At 45.5% G+C, this 25479-nt stretch overlaps 1 protein-coding gene across 1 annotated transcript in view; it reads right to left on the bottom strand.

Annotated features, from left to right (window-relative positions):
* Nucleotides 1-25479, bottom strand: part of LOC144762614 (uncharacterized) — a 47676-nt gene that overhangs the window by 1345 nt on the left and 20852 nt on the right. Inside the window, exons 2-4 of the mRNA XM_078647845.1 lie at nucleotides 15414-15512; nucleotides 14546-14701; nucleotides 13554-13941 (exon numbers count right to left, since the gene is read on the bottom strand). Coding sequence (XP_078503971.1) covers nucleotides 13554-13941; nucleotides 14546-14701; nucleotides 15414-15512 — 643 coding nt within the window. The remainder of the gene's footprint in view (nucleotides 1-13553; nucleotides 13942-14545; nucleotides 14702-15413; nucleotides 15513-25479) is intronic.

The raw sequence follows: 25479 nt of genomic DNA, 5'->3' as shown, positions 1-25479 counted from the left end.
CAGCAGGGGCTAGTATCTGAATAAACATATATGGATAGTTTCAATAATAGTAATAGTTCAGGATTCCCTCCTCCAATATGCAAGCTGGTCTGAATGCTCCTTAGATTGGTCTTATGATACCGAAGAGGATCTTTAGCCCGGCAGATTTATTATTTGGTAGCTCGTGTGCTTTTTTTTTTCCTCAATATTTGTAGTGCCTGCTAGTAAATTAAACAACTAATAGTGATAACCTTGCGGGGGGTTAGGGATTATTGAGGACACTTGGGTGTGACTTCATGACACCCAGAGGGGAGGGGCGAAATGTGGTCTGCGTGGCTGACAGGGGTTTTTCCATATTTCGGAAGGGCAGGCTTTCTTGTTAGCGGTAGGACGGGTGGGACAGGGTTCATAGCAGTAAAAAGAGTAAGAGCAAAAGGTTCATTTATTATTCAATCAGAAGTTTGAGGCTATTTACAAATAGAAACCTTGATGGAAATTAACAAATGTAAAATCTTATCAGTCAACGCTAATGGTATTTTAAATAAACAAAAATACGGTGCCCTTATAAAATGGCTGATATCTTTTAATCCCCAAGTGGTGTTCTTTCAAGAGACACAAATTAAAATCAAACTCTCCTAAAGTATTTTTATCCAGGTTTTTTTCTCATGTATTTTTTGCATCGGCTGGTTTGGCCTAAGCATGGGCGTAAAATCCGTTACGCTCGCGGATTTTTTGTATTTTCGGAGAATCCGCAATCCGCGAACTCTCGCGGATGCGGCGAGAATACGCAAAATCCGCGCGAAGCGGATTTTTTGTTTGTGTTCGCACTGCTCGCGCTGCTCGCGGTCCGCGGCGCGGGCAGGAACAATCTCGCACTAGCGAAAGTACAAAAATTAGTAAAGGAAGTGGCCCAGTCTCCAACTTCCTGTTCCTGTCCAGCAAGCTCCTCCCATAGGGGTGGGGTGAAGGAAGTGCCCCAGTCTCCAACTTCCTGTTCCTGTCCAGTAAGCTCCTCCATTTCCTGGCCACTTTGATTTCGATCTTGACTGGGAAGGATTACTTTTTGTGGTTGCTGCTGGATATTTGGATTTGAGGCCTTTTGGATTACTTTTGGATTCGAAATTTGATTTCACAAAGAAGTAAGTTGATGTTGTTTGTTTGTGGTGATTTTTGTGTGTGTTGCTTTTTTTTCGACTTTTTGGGGGGAAAATCTGCAAGTTCGCGAGCTGAGGATGTTTTTGCTTGTGTTCGCACTGCTCGTGTCCCGCGCAGCAACAATCTCGCACTCGCGAAATTGTAAAAATTACAATTCTGCTGCACATGAATAGAAAACCACCAGGCTTATTTATGGGTGCATGCATGATACAACTGTTTTGTTGTTTTTTTTTTTAACATGATTCTGGCCAGGGCATGGATGGCATTGGATTGTGCTGATTTTTGAGTGTTTTAGGACTTTTTGGGGTGGTGTTGGGGGCTTGCTATGTGGGTGGGGGCCATTTTATTGTCTGGTCCCGTGTGGGTGGGGGTCTAGGGGCCATTTGTAAGCCAGTTTGTGTGCTTTGTGCCATAGGCCTGCACCCACTGTGCTCTGATGTCATCCATTATGCCCAGGGGGGCCCAGAATCGGTCTGTTCGCGGTTTTTGCGGGTTTTTGCCACGTTCGCACCGTGAAGCAACAATCTCGCACTCGCGAAATTGTAAAAATTGCAATTTTGCACCGGAAAACCACCAGCAGGCAGCATAAGCCTTCTGAAAATGGATGGATGGCATTGGATTGTGGTGATTTGATTTGTGTTGTGTTTTTTGACTTTTTGGAGTAGGGGTTGGGTGCTGGCTATGTTGGTGGTGGCCATTTTGAGGCATGGTATTTGCCATACTCTCTCTCACCCTTGAGGCGGAAAGCCGGGGGCCCTTCAGCGCTCTTGCTGTCTATTTCGAAATACTGATATTGTGCGAACTGCTGGCTAATGATTTAAGACTACCTGCAATTTGTACTAACTGTTGGTTAATGATTTGAGATTACCCGTTTTTAAAATCTGTATATATTTTAACCGGATAGATTTTACTTATCCAGTTAGCCTACCTGGTGTGAGACTTAAGTCGCCCAGGGCGGCCTCCTTCCCCCTCCTCAGCCGATCAGAGCGCCGCTATTACCAGGCGCTGGGCGCTGAACTCACTTTGGGCGCCATCTTGGGTAGGGGAAGGATCGCGGTCTAGATGATCGTCGATCCCGCCCTCCCAGGTTACTAAAGGAGTGCAGCCCCGCCTATTCGAGGTATTTGCCATACTCTCTCTCACCCTTGAGGCGGAAAGCCGGGGGCCCTTCAGCGCTCTTGCTGTCTATTTCGAAATACTGATATTGTGCGAACTGCTGGCTAATGATTTAAGACTACCTGCAATTTGTACTAACTGTTGGTTAATGATTTGAGATTACCCGTTTTTAAAATCTGTATATATTTTAACCGGATAGATTTTACTTATCCAGTTAGCCTACCTGGTGTGAGACTTAAGTCGCCCAGGGCGGCCTCCTTCCCCCTCCTCAGCCGATCAGAGCGCCGCTATTACCAGGCGCTGGGCGCTGAACTCACTTTGGGCGCCATCTTGGGTAGGGGAAGGATCGCGGTCTAGATGATCGTCGATCCCGCCCTCCCAGGTTACTAAAGGAGTGCAGCCCCGCCTATTCGAGGTATTTGCCATACTCTCTCTCACCCTTGAGGCGGAAAGCCGGGGGCCCTTCAGCGCTCTTGCTGTCTATTTCGAAATACTGATATTGTGCGAACTGCTGGCTAATGATTTAAGACTACCTGCAATTTGTACTAACTGTTGGTTAATGATTTGAGATTACCCGTTTTTAAAATCTGTATATATTTTAACCGGATAGATTTTACTTATCCAGTTAGCCTACCTGGTGTGAGACTTAAGTCGCCCAGGGCGGCCTCCTTCCCCCTCCTCAGCCGATCAGAGCGCCGCTATTACCAGGCGCTGGGCGCTGAACTCACTTTGGGCGCCATCTTGGGTAGGGGAAGGATCGCGGTCTAGATGATCGTCGATCCCGCCCTCCCAGGTTACTAAAGGAGTGCAGCCCCGCCTATTCGAGGTATTTGCCATACTCTCTCTCACCCTTGAGGCGGAAAGCCGGGGGCCCTTCAGCGCTCTTGCTGTCTATTTCGAAATACTGATATTGTGCGAACTGCTGGCTAATGATTTAAGACTACCTGCAATTTGTACTAACTGTTGGTTAATGATTTGAGATTACCCGTTTTTAAAATCTGTATATATTTTAACCGGATAGATTTTACTTATCCAGTTAGCCTACCTGGTGTGAGACTTAAGTCGCCCAGGGCGGCCTCCTTCCCCCTCCTCAGCCGATCAGAGCGCCGCTATTACCAGGCGCTGGGCGCTGAACTCACTTTGGGCGCCATCTTGGGTAGGGGAAGGATCGCGGTCTAGATGATCGTCGATCCCACCCTCCTCCCGCCCCTTACAGTGGATATAAACACCAGACACACCCGTCCGCGCAGCGGGCGGGCGCAGCGGGCGCGCCCGTGGCGCGCCGAAGGCGCACCAAAGGCAAGCCCGTCTGCGCCCGTCCGCAACCGGACGGGACCAGGGGCCACCCCCCCTGTGCAGCGTGGACCAGAGGGCAGTCAACCGATACGGTATGATACAGCCACATTAAAAAGTTTTATGTGGCCCATTAGTGATGCCTGCCGGCATTCCATTCATCCTAAATCCACCACGGGAATCTGTTCCCACTGTAAATTTACACTTTCTAGTCAGGAGGGTCAACTCCACCCTGCTAAAACCTACAAAATGTTTCTTTTAAATTGCCGCTCATTAACCAAACATGCCCTGCAAATGTCCCTCCTGTTAGAGGAGAATGACCCTGATGTAATGTTTTTAACAGAGACATGGTTGAAAGATGCCTCTGACATGGATATTACCTCTATTTTAAAAATGAGATACATGTTGCAAAGGCAAGATAGACCAGAAGGCAGAGGAGGTGGCTTAGCCATTCTTTCTAAAAACCACTACCTCTGTAGGGCTTCATCGGCCGTCATATCTAACTGTGAAAGTTTGCTCTTTACTTTGGACTTTTCACCCACAGTCTCATTCTCTGGTGCTCTTATTTACCGTCCCCCCAACCAAATAGGTGAATTTATTGACTCACTCCAATCTAAGATAGCCGACTTAGTGGTTAGTAGATCCTATTTCTCGATATTAGGGGACATAAATATTCATTTAGATGACCCTAACAACTCTACGGCCAGGGCATTTCTGGACAGTCTGGCAGCTCTTCAGATTGTACAGAAGGGCTTTGAACCCACTCATGAAAAGGGCCACCTCCTTGATGGGGTGCTTAGTAATGATCACAGATTGGAAGTAGGGAGTCCGCTGCCTCTTACATGGACAGACCACTACCTAATACCTATACAGTGGACACCAGCTATGCCACTACAGCCCTCGCCCCGCGCTATCCCACAAGGGAGGGACTGGTCCAAAATTTCCTCTGATCAATGGGCCAACTTGCTCTCCTCTGCTCTCCCTCCAAATGAGACAGACCCTGCATTGCAATACGAGAACTACAACAACTGGCTGTGTACAGCCCTGGACTCTATTGCACCTATCAAAGCCCTCAGAGAAAAGACTAAATCCAAGGATTCGCCTTGGTATACCCCCCAACTTAAAGAACTAAAGAGAGTGTGCAGGAAACTTGAAAGAAATTGGAGGATCTCCCATAGCAATATAGACAAAACCACGCATCTTGAGGCTATCAGACTATACAAAGCAGAAATTAGATGCACTAAAACATCATATTTTGAGGAAAAAATTAAGATCGCCTCCAACTCTTCTAGAGAAATTTTTCGGATAGCTAAATTTATGATTGATACCCCTTTGACCCCACCTGACCCTAGTAAAGCTCAGGCTCGCTGTGATAGTCAAGCTGAATACTTTCACAGCAAAATACAGAAAATTGCCTCTGCTTTTGAACCACCTAACTTATGTCAGGACATAGGAACCAACTCACCTAACACCAGCACTCCAAAATTAGAAGAATTTCCACTGTTGGATACTAACTCACTTGGGGTCATCATGTCAAAAATAAAATCCGGATCTCCTGCGGATCCTGCTCCCCCCTGCCATTTAATAACAATTGAAAATACCATCAAACCAGTTATCCTTAATATTTTAAATGCCTCCATTACCACAGGCCTAGTGCCCACAGCGTGGAAATGTGCCCAAGTTAAGGCTCTACTGAAAAAGCCCACCCTAGATTCTGAGGATATGGCTAACTACCGGCCTATTTCTCTCCTTCCATGGGTCAGTAAACTTTTGGAAAGACATATTAACATGTCTATCACCCAATTTTTAGAAGATTATCATCTTCTCCATGACTCCCAAGCCGGCTTTCGTCCCAAATTGGGAACTGAGGCGGCTCTTTTGGCGGTAACTGAATTGGCCAGGAAACAAATGGATCAAGGCGGCACTACAGCAATTATGCTGCTCGATCTTAGTGCCGCTTTCGACACTGTCAACACCAGCATTCTTCTTCACCGCCTCTATAAAATGGGAATCTCAGGGAAGGCCATGGACTGGCTCCAGTCTTTTCTGGAGAATCGCTCATTTAAGGTTGTCGAGGGTACCACCCATTCAAAATGCTGGCCCTTGGATCAAGGTGTGCCCCAGGGCTCTGCCTTGAGTCCAACACTTTTTAATATTTATATGCAGCCTTTGGCTGATATAGTGCACTCGTTCGGCCTTGACATAGTGACATACGCCGATGATACGCAATTAGTCGTATCTATGAATCAGGCGGACTCCTCTTCTTCAAACTTAAGCAACTGTCTAGTAGCGGTTGCTCACTGGATGGCTATCTCGCACTTAAAATTAAATGGCGAGAAAACGGAGCTCCTGATGTTAGGTAACTCAGCCATTCCCAGCCTTCTCACGGATTGGCCCCTGTGTATGGGGCCCCCGCCACAACCCAAGCCCCATATAAAGAGCCTAGGCATTTGGCTGGACACTAACCTTAACTTCCTGCAGCAAGCTACTACTCTGTCCGTCATATGCTTTGGGCTCATGCGTATGCTGAGAAAGGTGTTACCACTTCTCCCTTTCGAAGCCCGCAGAATAATGGTACAAGCCATTATTCTGTCCCGCCTGGACTACGGGAACTCCTTATACTTAGGGGCTCCTACCTCCACAATAAGGAAGTTGCAGGTGACTCAAAATGCTGCAGCCCGCCTTCTATTGGGCCTCAACAAACGGCAATCAGGTACCATGGCCCTGAGGAAACTGCACTGGCTTCCTATAAAAGCCAGAGTGCTGTTTAAATCCCTGTGTCTTATGCACAAAGCCATGCGGAAGACCGCCCCCACTATGATCTGCTCTCTAGCGGAATCCTACCTCCCTCACAGATCTCTGCGTTCAAGCACTGCCTTTCTAGCTACTGTCAATAAGATCAGACGCACTAGATGGGGTGGACGCTCCTTTTCCTGGAATGCTGCTAGGGAATGGAACTCTTTGCCCACTCTCCTTCGCAGTGAACCGAACCTTTTAAAATTTCGGAAGAATCTGAAAACCTATCTGTTCATCTAATTCTCCTCCTCTCTCTTTAGTATGACGGTACTTAGCGCTACGAGGCCTCCGGGTTGTTTGCGCTTTATAAAACCCGGTTAATAATAATAATAAATAATAATAATAATGGTCCTGGCCATGTGGATGGGGGGGTCAAGCGGCCATTTTGAAGGCAGGCAGTGAGCTTTGAGACATAGGCCTGCACCCATTGTGCCTTGCTTTCACCCATTGTGCCCAGGCGGAGTCAGGGGTACATGAAAGTACAACCCTCTGTGTGTTTGCTCTCTTGGATCAATGTTAAATTCCTGTTTCCCAAAAATGTAGCAAATCCTAATTTTGAAATTTCCATATTGTGTGGTGGTGTGCAGTGTGCACGTGTGTATTCATAAATGCCTACTTGCAAACTGTTTATTCAAGCGCTACATATGCAACATTTATATTTACTGATGTTCCTCTGTCTTCGTTTGCGTTTAGGTGCACAAAACTCCGCATCATCGTTGAGCATCAGTGCCAGGAAGAAGTGCTGCTGCGGCCTGTTGTTCCGACATCTGAAGAAGATGGCTCCAAAAAGAGGTGCCCGTAGGTCCTCTTGCAATAAAGATGTCTCTACTAAGGAGAAGAAGAAGCAAGTGGCACCACTTACCAAGGAGACTGGTGGCTCAACCAATACATTTTTTGGGCAACAACAACAAAAAAAACAAAGGCCACCATGAGTGCTGCACAGGTAGCCTGTTTAGTTGTTGAATCACCAACGACCAGTGATGTTGGTTCCTCGCAAGAAAGTAGCAGCACACCATCAACACAGGTTGTAACTCATCTCACAAGTACTATTCAACAACCAAAGCCGCAACAACAACTGCATGGGCTACTAGTACAAGCAGAAGTACATGCGCAAGGAGCTGTCCAAGAAGGAGCTGTCCGAGAAGGAGCTGTCCGAGAAGGAGCTGTCCGAGAAGGAGCTGTCCGAGAAGGAGCTATCCGAGAAGGAGCTGTCCGAGAAGGAGAAGGCCGAGAAGGAGAAGGCCGAGAAGGAGAAGGCCGAGAAGGAGCTGGCCGAGAAGGAGAAGGCCGAGAAGGAGAAGGCCGAGAAGGAGAAGGCCGAGAAGGAGAAGGCCGAGAAGGAGAAGGCCGAGAAGGAGAGGTCCATGGAGACTTGCAAGTAGAGGTCAGAGAAGATGCCCATGTAGCGGCGCATGGAGCGGTGCAAGTGCCCACAATGGTTGTTCTTCCAGAAGTAGGGGCACAGGAGGAAATTGACTTTGGAGCCGGGGTATCATGTCAGGAAGACGAAGCCACTCCTCCTGATGATTCATTTTCTCCCAGCTCCCCAGCAAGGAAAAGATCAAGGAGGGTGTGTAGAAGTTCCTCTTCAAGCCCCGCTCCATCAGATGATGATCTGGATCTAGATTGGCAACCATCTCTGACGTCTGAGAGGGAGGCACACCATGAGCTGCGAAAGGTATCACATGTTAAAAGGAAGGGCCCCGGAAAGCTCATACTTATGGATCCGAACGTCCGACTTGATGAAGTGGTGCATTCTGATGTTGTTGAAGAGGATGACAGCAATGATCTATTCATCACACATGTCAGTCCAGCCACACCGGCCATGCAGCAGACAGACATTTACACCCTATCCCGACGTCATGCTGAGCGTGACCCTGGCGACGTGCCACTGGTAGCACCACCAACGCAGTCAAGTAGTACCACAAGTTCAACAAAACCTACAGCTCCCATATTTTCTCCCCAGAGGGGGACTCCATCCAGCTCGACTCCCTCAAGTAAGGTTGCTGCAATAATTGCACAACCCAGTAGATGTCTGCAAGGCTCATCCACCACTGCTTCATCTGGCATTGGCAGCAGTATCACCTCGTGCGGCAAAACCAGAAGTTTCCAGTCCCCAGTTTGGAACTTTTTTAGTGTCCATGAAAAATATGATAACATAGCCGTTTGTTGCATTTGTAAGACTAGCGTTAGCCGTGGTAAGACTGGTACCAACTATGGAACCGGAGGCCAGATAGCTCATCTTGAAAGAAAGCACGCTGTCGAATGGTTTCCGCACCTAGCAAACGTCAAGGGAAAGCGATCCCAAAGGGCAAGTGGCCAAAATATACCCATAGTAGGTGTTTCATCTGAAGATGATGGGGAGGTAGAAGAAGCGTCAGACATGTGTCCGGTTGCACCCAGTACCCCTGGCAGCACCACACCCTCCGTAACACATAGCAGGCACACTGAGAGTCTGGGAGACACACCAATGCGGAAAATGTCAACACTGATCAGAAGTGGGTCGAAGAAGGCATCAGCATCATCCCGTAAATTTGTCCAGCGCACCATTTCAGCCATGTTCTCCTCAGATGCGCAATTTCAACGCAACCACCCAACTGTACGCCTCTATAACACTAAGCTGGCAAAAATGCTAGCGGTGGACCTTCTCCCTTTTTCGTTTGTCGAAGGTGTGGGTTTCCTTGAACTCGTGGCAACATTGGCCCCTAAATGGAAGGTTCCTAGCCGGTACTATTTTGCCAGGGTTGCTGTTCCAGCACTACACAAAGAGGTGCTTGAGTTGGTGGGGGCAGCTTTGCAGAAGAGTGCTGTTCACACTATACACCTGACAACAGACATGTGGACCAGTTGCCAAGCCCTTGATTACATGTGCATCACTGCACACTGGGTCTCTTTTTCAGGGGTTATAAAACAGATAAATGCAGGTGGTGACTTGATCGAGATTTTTAAGGGTGCTCGTAAACATGCAACATTAGCCATGTTTGGCATGGAGAAAAGTCATACTGCAGTCAACATTTTGGCTGACTTTAACAAAAAGGTCTTGCAATGGCTGCGCCCAAGACATTGCAAGGTTGGTTATGTTTCTACAGATAATGGCAGTAATGTAGTTAAGGCCATGGCGGACGGTTTCTATTTCAGAGTGCCGTGTTTGGCGCACTGTATCAACCTTGTTGTGCAAAATTTTTTGAAAAAAGAACTTGCAGTCGACAAAACACTGACCATCTGCAGAAGAATATGCACACATTTCAACCATTCTTTTAAGGCCCGGAAGGAGCTGAGGCGCAAGCAAAATGAACGTAGAATGCCAGTGAAAGCACTTATCCAGGAGGTGGCAACACGTTGGAACTCAACCTTCTACATGCTTGAGCGTCTGCATGAGCTGTTTCCAGTAGTCAATGAGTATTTCTACAACCTGGGTGGTGATACGACAGAAATGATGCTAGCGGTGGAGCAATGGCAGCTAGTTAAAAGCCTGACAGACATGCTTCGGCCTTTTGAGGTCTTCACGCGTGACGTCAGCAGGGAGGACTGTTCTTTGAGCAAAGCTATCCCACTGTTGCTGAAGCTCGAGCACCAAGTCAAGGTGGTGTCTTCACAATTAGAGGACGTTGGAAAGAACGAAGCACATGAGTTGGCCCAGAGATTATTACAACGCCTAGTTAGCAATGAACGGCTTGTAAATATCAAGAAACAACAGCACTACATTTGTGCTACTATTCTGGATCCACGTTACAAAAAGCCATTGTTTGGCAAAGTAATAATTCCTTTTGAAACATCGGATGTTACAAAGTACAAAGGTTGGCTAGCTCAGTCAGCCATTCGTTTTGAAAGAGAGCGGAAGGAAACTGTAGGAGAAGACAGTACTACTAGTGAATCAGCAGGCCATCAGGCGTCCCAAAAAAGCCCTTCTGCATCTGTGCCTGTGGCAGAAGTGAGTGACTTTCCCTCTGAGCCGTTAACCACACCAGCAACTGTATCATCTGCACCAGGCGCATGCGATATGTCAGAAGCGAGTTGGCTAACTCAGCTAGGGTTTCCTGGTCCTAGAAAAGACACAGAAGTGCAAAGTACAGGAATCCGGGAGGACATTCTTTCAATGGTGCAGGCCTATCTGGATGACTCAACAGAGGTCAATATTACTGAGGACCCATTGGCGTATTGGCATGGGAAAAGAAAAATATGGCGAGAGCTCACCAACCTGGCTATCAATTACTTGTCTTGCCCACTCGCAAGCGTGTCCTCAGAACGTGTTTTTAGTTCTGCTGGTGGCATTGTGACTTCCAAAAGGTCCCGCCTCTTGCCCGCAAATGTGGAGCGGCTCACCTTGATAAAGATGAACCAGCACTTCATACCACCAGATTACAGAGTACGAGAATGCACGCAGGAAGAAGAGGACACCGCCCTACCTGAGGAAAGTTCTCCTCAGTTACCAGAAGTAACCCCGACTGATGATTTAGCAGAGTATGAGGACGAGTTCTGCTTCCCTGACAGCGAGTTCTGAAAATGACTCAATCATTCATTAATTGTAAATAGTCCTCCTTATTCACTTTTATTCCTGTGTGTCTGTCTTTCTTTAGCAAGTGCTTCATCACATTCCCAACAAAACTGTAATCAACCAATAAAACAACAAGCCCAGCAACAGAACTGTCTTGATTTTGATGCCGCAGCATTCCTCAGGTTCACAACAGTTAGTTGACAAGAACTCAGTCCTGGTCGTCTATCCTGAGTCCTCCTCCTCCTCCAGACTCACCCTATCCATTACCCATAATGCTGATGCCTGGATTCTGCACAATGAAGAAACGTACTTAACGTTGATGAGTCCCCCACTGTGAATTCCAGGTGGAGCCAGCCCTCAAACACAAATTACAGGTAAGATAAGCGTTTGGATGGGAGGTAGTATAATGGAGTATTCGGAGAGGCGAGAGAGTGACAGTGGTACTAGCAGCAAAGTCCTAGGGCTCAAGAATTATCAAACTCTGTGACAGGCATTTACTTAGGAAAACATTTGGCCTATTGCACGTGAACGTGTAGGCGTTATTATTGCTCGCTTGCCTGTCTCAGGGGTGCTGTCTGTGGGGCTTCTAGGTTTTAGGGTTGTGTGAGCACCGCTGCCACATTTCTAATGTTGATTGCTTTTGATTTGCAGAAAATCCACGCCGGGAAACTCCAGTTGTGGCCCTGCTGCAGAACGCTTTAGGACTCTGTGAATTCCAGGTGGAGCCAGCCCTCAAACACAAATTACAGGTAAGATAAGCGTTTGGATGGGAGGTAGTATAATGGAGTATTCGGAGAGGCGAGAGAGTGACAGTGGTACTAGCAGCAAAGTCCTAGGGCTCAAGAATTATCAAACTCTGTGACAGGCATTTACTTAGGAAAACATTTGGCCTTTTGCACGTGAACGTGTAGGCGTTATTATTGCTCGCTTGCCTGTCTCAGGGGTGCTGTCTGTGGGGCTTCTAGGTTTTAGGGTTGTGTGAGCACCGCTGCCACATTTCTAATGTTGATTGCTTTTGATTTGCAGAAAATCCACGCCGGGAAACTCCAGTTGTGGCCCTCCTGCAGAACGCTTTAGGACTCTGTGAATTCCAGGTGGAGCCAGCCCTCAAACACAAATTACAGGTAAGATAAGCGTTTGGATGGGAGGTAGTATAATGGAGTATTCGGAGAGGCGAGAGAGTGACAGTGGTACTAGCAGCAAAGTCCTAGGGCTCAAGAATTATCAAACTCTGTGACAGGCATTTACTTAGGAAAACATTTGGCCTATTGCACGTGAACGTGTAGGCGTTATTATTGCTCGCTTGCCTGTCTCAGGGGTGCTGTCTGTGGGGCTTCTAGGTTTTAGGGTTGTGTGAGCACCGCTGCCACATTTCTAATGTTGATTGCTTTTGATTTGCAGAAAATCCACGCCGGGAAACTCCAGTTGTGGCCCTGCTGCAGAACGCTTTAGGACTCTGTGAATTCCAGGTGGAGCCAGCCCTCAAACACAAATTACAGGTAAGATAAGCGTTTGGATGGGAGGTAGTATAATGGAGTATTCGGAGAGGCGAGAGAGTGACAGTGGTACTAGCAGCAAAGTCCTAGGGCTCAAGAATTATCAAACTCTGTGACAGGCATTTACTTAGGAAAACATTTGGCCTATTGCACGTGAATGTGTAGGCGTTATTATTGCTCGCTTGCCTGTCTCAGGGGTGCTGTCTGTGGGGCTTCTAGGTTTTAGGGTTGTGTGAGCACCGCTGCCACATTTCTAATGTTGATTGCTTTTGATTTGCAGAAAATCCACGCCGGGAAACTCCAGTTGTGGCCCTGCTGCAGAACGCTTTAGGACTCTGTGAATTCCAGGTGGAGCCAGCCCTCAAACACAAATTACAGGTAAGATAAGTGTTTGGATGGGAGGTAGTATAATGGAGTATTCGGAGAGGCGAGAGAGTGACAGTGGTACTAGCAGCAAAGTCCTAGGGCTCAAGAATTATCAAACTCTGTGACAGGCATTTACTTAGGAAAACATTTGGCCTATTGCACGTGAACGTGTAGGCGTTATTATTGCTCGCTTGCCTGTCTCAGGGGTGCTGTCTGTGGGGCTTCTAGGTTTTAGGGTTGTGTGAGCACCGCTGCCACATTTCTAATGTTGATTGCTTTTGATTTGCAGAAAATCCACGCCGGGAAACTCCAGTTGTGGCCCTGCTGCAGAACGCTTTAGGAGTGGGACTCTGTGAATTCCAGGTGGAGCCAGCCCTCAAACACAAATTACAGGTAAGATAAGCGTTTGGATGGGAGGTAGTATAATGGAGTATTCGGAGAGGCGAGAGAGTGACAGTGGTACTAGCAGCAAAGTCCTAGGGCTCAAGAATTATCAAACTCTGTGACAGGCATTTACTTTGGAAAACATTTGGCCTATTGCACGTGAACCAACACGATGACAGTGTTCAGTTAAATGAAATTACTGCAAAACCACCACCCACCCAGCTCAAAAGTAGTAAAAAAAAGGTATGCTCAGATAAAGTTTGAAAAAGTATATTTATATCCCTAACAAAATAATCTCCCGCAAGACCCTCCCTAACCCCAACAAATAAATAGTCCTCAAAAGTCCCCAAAAAACCCAACTCCCAATTCCCACCCCCCAAAAGTCTCAAAAAAAGGGGCAAGGGACACTCTAGGGATGCAAGCTGTTAAGTTTGGCCTCCAGGGCATCATGCTTTAGGGCCAGGGCATCATACTTTTCTTGGAGGATGGCTTGATCTAGGCGGAGGCCCTCCACCACATTCTGATATTTGTGCCATTTCTGGACCTCCGCCTCTAGGTCGGACACTCTGCGGAGTGCACGGCGCAAGCGACCTTTAACAGTGCTGCGAGGTGCAGCTTTTGCTGCTCGGCGGTGGCGTCTTCCGGCACGGCTCCGGTTCGCTGGAGCACTGTGCTTACCGGCAGAACGTGGGGTAACAGAGGAGGATGTAGATGATGTTAGGTTTGATGCACTGGAGTGCGTGTCGTCCCCCTCCAGTTCCACCAGTCGCCGATATTCGGCAACAGTTGCTTCCAGCCTCCGTTGCCGGGCCAGTACAGCCAGCATACTCCTCGTTGGTTTGGAGGTTTTAGTATTGCCAACTATATGAAGAAAGAAAGACATAATCTGTAACCAATGCTCTTTAAGAATATGATTAACACAAAATGATTCAGCAGGAAGTTGTGTCACAGTACAACTAGCAACTAGCCAGGGCAGTACAAAACTATTCAGGCCAGTATCATGGGCGTCCGCAGGGAGGGGCGCTTGAATCACCATTTCCCTTCCCACAACTCACTTGTATCCTTGGTTTGGTGCTCTTTCATATGAAAGAGATCTGGCAGAAGTGAGTGATTTTTCCTCTGAGCCGTTAACCACACCAGCAACCATATCATCTGCACCAGGCCCAGGCGATATGTCTGTTTCCCTCCCTCTCTCTCTCTCTCTCTCTCTCTCTGTCTCCCTCTTTCTGTCTCCCTTTGTCTCCCTCTACCTCGCTGTCTCTCTCTCTCTGTCTCACTCCCTCACCCTCCCTCTGGCTCCCTCCCTCTCTCTCCTTCTGTCTTCCTCTCTCTCTGTCTCTGCCTCGATCTGTCTGTCGGTCCCAGCCTGCTGTAATTACCATATTGTAATTTGTCACTGGGCCACCACTGAATACACATCATATCCTATCTAAGAGTCAGATAGTACCTCCATGATCCAGCTTACCTGTACTCGCCACCGCCACCGTCTCCTTCCTCACAGTCTGTACTTCTTGCTCTTGGTCCGACTCCTCTAGCGCCGCCTCCTCCCCAGATTGACCCTCGGACTCCGAGTCAATGATGACCACCACATCCGAGCTGGCCCCGCCACCAGATGTTCCACCTACAAAGTAGATTTAAGAATGTTAGATTACACCACTCCACTAGTATTTGGTCTATAAATGAAAAAATGTGAAAACAACAGAAAAATTAATTGACTGTCTACTCTAGTCTAAAGTAAAAATGTCCCTCCTTCCAGGGAAAGCTGTTGTCTTGCTTCATTTTTTTGTCACAATTGTTGAATGCTTGCTTAATTTTAACACACACTATTTTTCTCTGAACAGACAGAAACTGGACTTCTAAGGACAAGAGGAACATCAACTTCAAACCAGGTGAAAGCTCGGCTCGACCACAAGAAATGTGTACCAATCCAGTACTCATCAACTCAGCACCAAGCACTTTTCCATTTCCAACTAACTTTATTTTAATATATGTGTTTACTTAAACTTTTAATAAAGCTTTTAAACTTGAATTGACTCTGTGGTTTTTAGTCCTCCAGAGAGTCCAGACTAGAGTGACTGAGCGAAAAGTTTTGCAATTTTTGCAAGGAGGAATCTGTGCTGCTGACACTACCAGGTTTATTTATACAGTGTGCCAAACACGCCACTCTGAAATATTATTACTCTGGTCTTTGGTGTCCATAGTTCGGTTTGTGGAGAATTGTCCCTGCAACAGTAGGATTATTGATTTTGCTCCTATCTAAACACTATTTCGAAACAATTAAATTAGGAATGCTTGGACAACAATAGGTCCTCTATATTTAAATGAAAACTTACTGGGGCCAGCAAAGGAGCACTCGCCGCCCTGGCCTGCATCCTCCTCCTTTGGAGCCACTGCTGCATCAGATTTTTCGGTCCGCTTGCCCCTGGGCGGACCTGACGTACAACATGAAAGAAATAACAGAAAACATTGATGATTGCTGCTTGCCGATGTCCTTGTCAACCAAATCAAACATTTAGAAAGAACAAGAACCTACTATTTCATCCAAAAAGAGGGCTACAAAGGAAGGACTGCACCTGAGCCTCTACTCTAGGGGCAGATTTACAAGCCCCTTGCAGCTCTTTTGCTCCATTCTTGCGTCAATTTTGTGACGCAGCGCCACAACAAGAGAGGCGCCATGGTGTGGCGTATATTAACAACGTGACGCATATGGGAGATGCATCCCATTCTAAAACCCTGCGCCATTAGGGAGCATTCCATCGCAAGGGAGGGCGTTCCTGCGCAGGAACGCATGCTAAAAGTGGTTATGGGGAATATATAAAATTTCAATCAGTCATTTAGGACAATGATGCGTCACTAAAACCCTGCGCCTGCATGAAGCAGACTTACGGCTTGACGCAACATTGCTGGAGCTGCGCCATCGTTGCAACGCAACTCCATCAATGAGCCGCCTTTACGGCACCGATGCGTAACGCTTCGGTGACGTTTTGGGACCATGGTGTGCCGCATTGTAAATACGGCGCACCATGGGTGGTGCTGGCGTGCCGCACACTTTGCAGGGATGTGCAGGTAATTGCTAATCTGACACTTAGGGGCATACTTACGAGTTCTGAGCTGGACACCTCCAGATGTGCACCAGAACAAATGCGTAACGCAAAACTAACCTTGCGTCACGGCAGATGCGCCGCTATTACAATGCGGCAAACCCTGGCGCAAGGGTAGGCAGATGCGTGACGCATCTCGTGACGAAATAGGGGCGCATCTCTAGAGTCGCGTCGCGGGCGCGATGCAACTATAGCAGTGCTCAGGGCTGCCCAATAATACTCAACATACCGCATCAGTCCTTACGCCTGCTTCAAGCAAGCAGGCATAAAGAATTGACATAGCAGCGTCGCGGAAGTGCCTGCGTTAAATCTTGTAGATTTCACGCAGGCACTTTTGCGAGGCACACATCTGCCTGACCGGCACCCCCCACCCCCCACCCCCCCCCTGCGTGGGAACGCACCCATTGTGGCGCAGGCCCAGGCCTTCACGTGGCGCATCTCCTTAGATGCATCACGTTGTACATGACTCGCAGGGATGCGCCACGTTTACGTCGCTGTGCGTCAGGTAAGGCAGTGTAAACGTGGAACAAGGGGCTTGTAAATCTGCCCCTTTGTGTCTAGCATTACGCAGTTCTGTAAAATACACTCATACATTACTCAGCCCAATTAAATGAACACAAAATAGAAAACAAATAAGCAGTGGCACCGGCACAGAGAAGGAGAACAGTGCACCTGAAATGCACAGAAGATTTTGAAATAGTAATTTACCTCTCCTATCAATGTAATCACCAGCAGCATTATTGCTCTTTGTAAAAAAGTTAAAGCAAACATTTGCAATATAACACAGCCACATAGAGCAGGAGAAAAAACAGAGTAGTGAGTAATGAAAAAATTGCTACTACTACTCACCAAGCCCGGGGACCTCCACTCCCAGCACGTCTAGCAGGTCACGCTCTCGGTCCAGGATGTCGGTCCAGCGGTGGGTGACTTGATTGTAGGTGCGCTGGACCCCCGTGATCTTAAAAAGGGCCCGGCACACCTGCCCCCACCGCTTCCGTCGCTCCTGGCTGTTGGTGTAACCAGCAGCGATCCTGCCGCCTGCCGCGATGGTCCTGGGGAGACGGCGCTGCACATAAAAAACAAGTGCGCCCACCTCCTCAGGGCTGAAGATCTCCCGGGGCACCACCATTTCCGCCCTCAAGCGACCACACGGGAGCCGGGCACGGGCTGCGGTGCCCGTCTTGGGCAGCTTGACAGCTGTCTTGACCATGTTCTGGGCAGGTGTTAGCAGTAAAGAAGAGAAAAAATGAAAAAGAATAAGAGTAGGGAAGAAGGAAATAAAAGTTTAAAAAAGTAGTTCAAAAGTAAACAAAAGTAGCCTAAAACACAAAAATATAGATCTAGAAAAATAGAGGGATAGAAAATAAGTTAAATAGATCAACAAAATATTAAAACAAGCAAAGGATGGCAGAGATATACAGAGGATAGAAACACCATACCCAGACACATAGGAATGAATGAAAAACAAGATGGCGGCCCGATCACGTGCGCGTAAGTAAGTTCGCACGCGATTTCTCTCGCGAACTCGTGCGAACTTGTATTCGCAAGGCGCGAGTCGCGCGAGATTACACATAGCGGGCGGAAACGGAAATACGTCACGCAAACAAAATGGCGGCGCCCATACTCAACCTTGAGGTAACTCGCACGAGTTCGCGGCCTCCACGGGCCAGTTCGCACTACGACGCGCCCCGCGAATAGGGCGAAATTACCGAAAAACGAGTTTTGCAAAAGCAAAACGAACGAGCAGGTGCAAAAGTTCGAGCTCATCATTTGTAACCATTTACCTGTAGTGCTTCCTGAAGGGGCCCTCCAGAATCCGGTTGCCTACTTGCAACTATTGTGTGACCCTGCTCTGACAGTCACAGAATAGTTACAAGTATGCCATTGCATCCTGTTAAAAAAAATTATTTACATTGCATTTGCAACAAAAAGGAAAGGGAGCAGACAAGCAGGTGCCAGCCTTCATTAATGTCAGTTGGGGCAGGGCAGGTGTTGTTGTTTGCAAAACTTAAAGCACTTAGCAAGTGTTTGTTCACTCAGTGGTCAATCAGAGGGTGTTGTGATGACACTGAGGGTGGCATGGGTGTGCCAGCCAGAGGGTGGCATGGGTGAACCAGAGTGCCAGTGTTGACAGAGGATGGCAGTGCTTTGCTTTGCCCCAATAATGTACACTGGTGAACTAGAGGGTGATGTGATGACACAGAGGGTGACATGGGGGAGCCAGAGGGTGGCATGGGTGACCAAAGAGAGTGCCAGTGGTGACAGAGGGTGGCAGTGATGAAGAAATCTTAGCAAACAGGCTGGGCACGTAGAAACAACAAGTTCGCAAAACTGGCGACCCGACAAGTAAGTTCGCAATTTGCGAAATTGTACAAAACCCTCGCGAACTTGCAGAAACCCGTGCGAACACACACACCCCCCAAAAATACGCAAATCCGCGAGAATTCGCGGATTTCGCGTATTTTCGCAATCCGCGAATACGCAAATCCGCAAATTCGCGGATTGCGAATCCGCAAAATCCGCCCATGCTTAGTTTGGCCCTTAGCGGAGTTGCCATTTATTTCTCCCGAAAACTATGTTGGGAATTTCTACAAGTCCAGAGAGATCCACAGTGGAGATAGCTATGGGTAATGGCTAAGTTACAAATTATGAATTTTATAAATTACTATGGTCCGGTCTCAGATGACACTTCTAGTTTGAATAGAATAATGAGCTTTTGAGGGGAGTCCTGGGGCAGCCTATAGTAGGAGGGGATTTTAATTTCATACAGGATTTGAAAAAAGACACTTCAAATAAAAATAAGAAATAATTGAAACCGAACACCAAAAGAATTATGGAAGCCTTTAAGTTAGAATACCAATTAGTAGATCCCTGGCGAAATAGCAATCCAGATAAAACAAAGTTTACCTGTTATTCACATAGTTTTCGAGCTGCATCTCGAATTGATTTTTTTCTCATACCAAGATCTCGCCGGTTCTCTAAAATAGATGGCGGGTGTAATCCCCTCTCAGATCATGCTAAAGTTGAGCTTGAAATTGTATTTGGTGGGGAAAACAGGGAGCAGCCCAGGTGGCAGCTGGACCGCACTCTGCTCCAAGACCAGGATTGGGTTGAGGGCTTTAGAGAATGGATTTCTGAATATTTTAAGATCAATTAAAATACTGCGGAGCCCTTTTCTGTATGGGGCGGATTCAAAGTGGCAGCTCGTGGTCAGATCATTGCCTATACGGCTGCCCAGGCAAATGACAGGAGGGTTAAAATAGCTAAGTTACAATCTGCAGCTGAAAAAGAATACGCCCTTCAGCTTCAGCAGTATCCTAATCACCTTGAACAGGCAAGAGCGGCCCTGAGAGACTTTTTTATATTGAAGGAAATCCGCAGTTTAAAAATGTATTAGCAAAACGTGTATGTAGATAGCCAGCTAGTAGGGAAACTTTTGGCAAACACAAAAAGAAAAAAACAGGAGTCGGCAATAATATTAAAGATACTGGATCCCCAGACTGGCCGGGAAGAGGTTAATTTTTTGCATTTAAAAGATTTTTTTAGAACATTTCCACTGTATTTATTCCACAGAGTATCTAGTGGGGGAAGAACTGATCCAGGAATATTTTTCTAATATAGATATTCCTAAACTTTTGGACAACCGGATCAGTCAAATGGGATCTGATATAAATTCCGCCGAAATATTGACTTCTATCAGAGCAACAGCTGGGGCAAAAGCAATGTGACAGGATGGCTTCCCCATCGAATTTTATGAAACATTTTTAAATGAATTGCTGACACCTTTGAAAAAACTATTTAATTATATTAAGCAGGGAGGTTCGGTTCCTGCAATTTTTAAAGATGCAATAATTGTGTCATTTGTTAAAAAAGATAAAAGACCTGAGGATGTAAATTCCTATAGGCCCATCAGTCTTTTAAATTCGGACTATAAGATTTTAATGAAAGTATGGGCTGAACGTTTTTTATTTGCTGCCCAAGAAGTAATCCATAGAGACCAGACAGGTTTTATAGCAGGAAGATCTATGGCAGCTAAGTTTTTAATACAAGCTTTGGATTATTTTAACATCAACTTAACCCCGGCATGTATTATAATGGTAGATGCTGAGAAAGCATTTGACCTGGTTAATTGGACTACCCTGTTTTTTTCCCTTGGCCTTCGTCAATTTTGCTTCCTAGCTCAGGTTATCGATATGTTACATAATATTTATCAGGGGGCCTCGGCACAGGTTTTAATCAACACAAAACGAGCAGCATCGATAAAAATAAACTGGGGGACTAGACAGGATTGTCCACTTTCGTGCTGCTTTTTACTTTTTTTATACAACCATTAGTAATTAAAATCAGAAACAATGCTGCTATCCAATCCCCTATTCCCCGAATGGCCAAACTGAAACTTTTTGCGGACAACATTATTTTATATCTGATGCCCAATACAGAAAATATGGAAAGTGTATTGAGGGAATTCAGAGATTTTCAGCAAATTGGGGGTTAATCAAGATCCAATTACATATCTCGGGATATTTGTAACTAGTCAGTACCATCAGTTATATCATCTGAATTATATAAGAATCAAAAATAAAATCAAGAGACTCTTGGATCAGTCGCTTTTACTCCCTCTCTCGATAGTTGGCAGAGTTTCACTGATTAATATGTCGATATTACCGCTGCTTATATTTCTGTTTAGCAATGTCCCTGTCAAAATAAATGTGTCCTTTTTTAAAGAAATGGAGAGGATGCTTAGAAGCTTTGGGGCATATTACCAAGCAATAGCGATAATTATCGCTATTGCTTGGTTAGCGGGAAAAAAATATCGCCGAGCACCGAGGATTTTTACCGCTGAGATACCTTGATATTATCAAGGTTTATCTCAAAAGCGGTAAAAATCCTGCGAAATGCATGAATATCGCTGAAAAATCAGGGATATTCATGCATTATCGTGACAATGCTCTTAGCCATGTTATCCATCTTCCATTGGATAACATGGCTAAGAACTGCTTTTAGCAGGCGCTAACTTTTGGAGATATTCGCGCTTAGCGCGAATATTTCCAAAAGTTGTTAATAGGAGTTAGAGATGTTAGCGACTGTTTTTAGTCGCTAACATCTTGGCACGCCCACTTTGCATGTCATTAGCAATAATTATCGCTGACATGAAAAGTGGGCCCCTAAATGCCCGCTATCCCCTACAAGCTGTAGCTAACTGGTGTTAGCGACAGCTTGGCAATAGGGCGATAAAATTATCGCCGCATTAGCGGGAAAAAGTCCCGCTAATGCGGCAATAATGCCCTTGGTAATATGCCCCTCTGTTTGGGGGAAAAAACATCAAGCTGTCTGTAGGGCAATTATCTATTGCCCAGGGGGGCCTAGCTTTACCGCATTTAAAAACATATTATGAGGCTGCTTTTTTGGCTACAGTGGTGGGACTGATGGGATCCAAATTTATTCGAGATAGCTTCCTCTGGGATAAAATGTTACAAGAAATTGGTTCTCAATCTCAAGTGCTTTTAAAAACCTCCAAACTCCCCCCAAAAAAGTAGATATAAGACCTTAAAGGAATATTCTTTTTAGACTTCAGTCCTTTTTTAAAAAGACCGGCTCCTCGGGTATGCAATATCTGAGTTTGAGGGAGTGTTCCAGCCTGGGCCTTCAATTTAGAATAAGCCATCTAAAAAATTGGGAAAATTGTGGGCTAAGGGAGCTAAGACATTTTGTTATTCAAAATAGGGTGGTTTCTTGGCAAGAGGTGATGGCAAGGGCTGACAACCCTAGGAGACCTGTCTTTTTTGAATACTTGCAAACTGTTCATTTTTAAGGAATATTAATGGCCTTTTTGACTCTCCAAACGAACTGGTGGTGGCCCTTTATGGGGATAAAATTATTGGCATAGGACACTGGTATAGGTTGCTACACCGCCAGGGTCAAATGTCATTGGTAGAAAGTCATCTGGGTAAAATAGGCCAGGAGACGCAATGTGTTTTCTCATGTAATGATTGGGAAACCCTATGCCATCTAGGTAGTAAATCCCTACGCACGGCCAATTTCAAAAGGATGGCATTTTTATCACGTTGGCTTGCCTATTTGACTCCGGAGGCCTTGGGGAAAAGATATCCTGAGGTTGAAAATAAGTGTTTTAGATGTCAAGCCAATTGTCAGGGCGGGTGGCACCACATTTTTTTTACTTGTCCACGATTAGAACCCTTCTGGGAGGCAATTTTTGCAGATATTGAGCTGACAATCAGGAAGAAAATTCAGCCTGAGGCTGAGCCGCCTTATTTGGTATATGCAAAGATATATTGATGTTAACTAAGGCTGAGGAAGTATTTTTGTTTATCTCTTTTACAGTAGCCCGTTCCTTAATCCTGCAAAATTGGAAATCCGGCGATGTTCCCTCACAATTGAAGTGGTTCAATAAAATGAAAAGGACTCGTAATTTTGAAAAAGCATACGCAAGTCGGGTGGGAGCCATTAAGAAATTTGAAAAAAATTGTAAGTGTTTTAGAAACTTAGAAAAGTTAAAGGGGGGTGATTAATAATTGATATTGATATTGAGGCTGAAATTGTAGCAGATTCTGCAATTAAGAGCACTAGCATTAGCACTTTGTGTGGCTGTTGCACTTTATAATATTTGCACTTTTTCTTGCAGTTGCACTTTATTGCAGGTTTTTGCACATTGTCTTTTTTTAAACTACTGATGATGTCATTGATTGCTACGGTTTTATCTTTTATAAATCTTGTTATGGAAGGAAGAAGCTATTTAATGTTTGAAAAAGGTTTTTCTCTTTGTTTTCTTTGATTGCAAAATGTATATTGTGTACCTAATGCTCGGCTCATTAAAAAAATTTTTTTTAAATAAAAATGGAATTGGAATATAGATATGTACCTACATATGTGTATTGCTTTATATAAACGTATATAATAATTATTATGTTTTTAAAAATATAGCTATTTGTTAGTTCTGCTTAACAAATGTACATATTACTTATAGTTAAAATCTATTAAGTTACATTTTAACATGTATATAAGTGACTACATGAATAAGTACATTTTTATTGTCACTATTTGTCTACAATTACTTCACTATTGAATTACAAACAATTTAAACAAATACATTAATGGAAAGTACAACAACACTTAAATGCCTAAGTTTATTTAATGCATCTTTAATCTACATGTATTACCTTCCTTATGCATATATATATATATATATACCTTCCAAATATTTATGTATTTATATTTTAATTACTTTGCTTCCAATTCAGCATATCCAATGCACTACACTATTTTTCATCCTATACCTCTCTTATTATGTCCCAGCTGCAGCCTATGGAGGGAGTTCCGTGGGGCGGAGAGGCAGTGCGGAGGAGGGGCAGGGTGGGTGGTACTGAACACCGGAACGTGGATAATTGGAGGTAAGTAAACAATTTAATAAATAAAACGAATTTCGTAGCGCGCTCTGCACCGCATTTTGCAATGCAGGGCGTGCTACGAAATACGTTTTATTTATTAAATTGTTTACTTACCTCCTATTATCCATATTCCGGTGTTTAGTACCCCCCAGTCTACCCCTCTCCCGCCCCGCCTCTCTGCCCCACGGAACTCCCTCCACTGGCCGCGGATGTTATGTCCTCTACCTCAAGAGTCTGACTCATCTTTACCTGGCATTTCTTGAGGCTATTAAAATGCACCTCTTCCCTCCGCTATAGGCCCTGTTTCTTTTAGCCTCCAAAAATCTGCTATCAGCGTTGGGACACCCCTTCGCCGGGGCAGCTCTGTGCTTTATACAATTATATAACATAACATTACATCTCAAACCTCATTTTATTACTCTTTCGAATGCACTACCCTATCTTTCACCCTATACCTTAATCAATAAATCCTGTACCTCCACTTGCTCATACATCCCAAAACCCATACCACTACTATAATCTCCAAAATATCCCTTTCTAGACTCTTCCCTACTCTACCCCCTCCTTGTATCATCTCATACCTCTTTTACTATTAAGATCTCAGAAACAAGCCTTTCTAAACCCTTAACTCTGACTCTTCCCCCTCCAGCTCACCTTCACTCATTCCAAACCCCTCTTACTGCTGTGAACCTCACAAATAACAATTCTAGACCCTTCCCTCTCCTATCCATCCACTATTCCTTTTCAATCCAAATAACAGATCAATATGTCAACCACTCAAATCAATTGCCAATTTCCCTATATTAATTCCCACTTATCCTGTTTGGGTTCCAGAGTAGCATGCTACTCACCTAAAAGAGCTTCAACATCTCATCAGGGGTAGCAAGTGCTATATGATGCAAACCTTTTCCCTCTCCTATCCCTCCACTATTCTCCTCAATCCAAATAACAGACTAACATATCCACCGCTCAAATTACTGAATATTTTACTTTACTAATTAACAACTAATCCTTTATGGGTTCTGGAGTAGCGTGCTACTCGCCAAAAAAGTGCTTCAACGCCTCATATGGGGTAGTAAGCACAATATAAATGCAATTACAATCAATCCAATACTGTAAAAAAAACCTGTAAACTTCGTACTTGTATAGCGCACTTATACCCTGAGGCCTCTAGGCGCTGTACGCATACCGCTGTGGAACCCTTCCTGGCTTTTCCCTGTGAAGTGTCCATTCCTGGGCACCCCCAAGGTGAAGCCAGGGATCCTAGTGTTGTTGGGGCCGTTGTGGAGATTAAGCAGGCTATTGCCCAGAGTTGCAGAGTGGGACCCATGATTAGATTAGGCACCGAGGCGATAATTATCAGGTCCGAGGAAATTGAGCCCAAGACCCACCGAGGCAGGAATTGAACCCTGGTTCCCAGGCCAGACCTCTGCATCAGGGTCTGCCGCTCTAACCATTGAGCCACACTTCTCCTGAAAATGGTCTTCCCGGCTCAAATTCGACTGGAATTTGGGCTCCAAAAACAGTCCCTTGAACGCATGGGAGCATTTGTGAAATGTTGGCACAAAATTAAAGGCGATGAAAAGGGAAGCCTGAACGACCAACTTTGGACGGAGCTTTGCCGCCCAGAAAAATCACCAACAAGCGCTTACCTTGAGGAATCTATTAAACACCTAGGTATAAGAGAGCTGTGGGACGTTCAGGTAAACCATCCAACATTCAAAAAAACGGTGACAAAGTTAACCAGTTTACTATCCGCAATTGAGGACAAGAAAACATTAGCAAAACGATCACACGGCTGGATGGTCCTGCATACATACAACAAATTAAAACCCCAGTTTTACCTGAACATGGGATTAAAAATAATATCGAGGAAAAATTCCTAAGACTTC

Source organism: Lissotriton helveticus, chromosome 1_1 (assembly GCF_964261635.1).
Source record: "Lissotriton helveticus chromosome 1_1, aLisHel1.1, whole genome shotgun sequence".
Classification (NCBI taxonomy): domain Eukaryota; kingdom Metazoa; phylum Chordata; class Amphibia; order Caudata; family Salamandridae; genus Lissotriton; species Lissotriton helveticus.
This window is presented reverse-complemented; position numbering and strand designations above follow the sequence as displayed.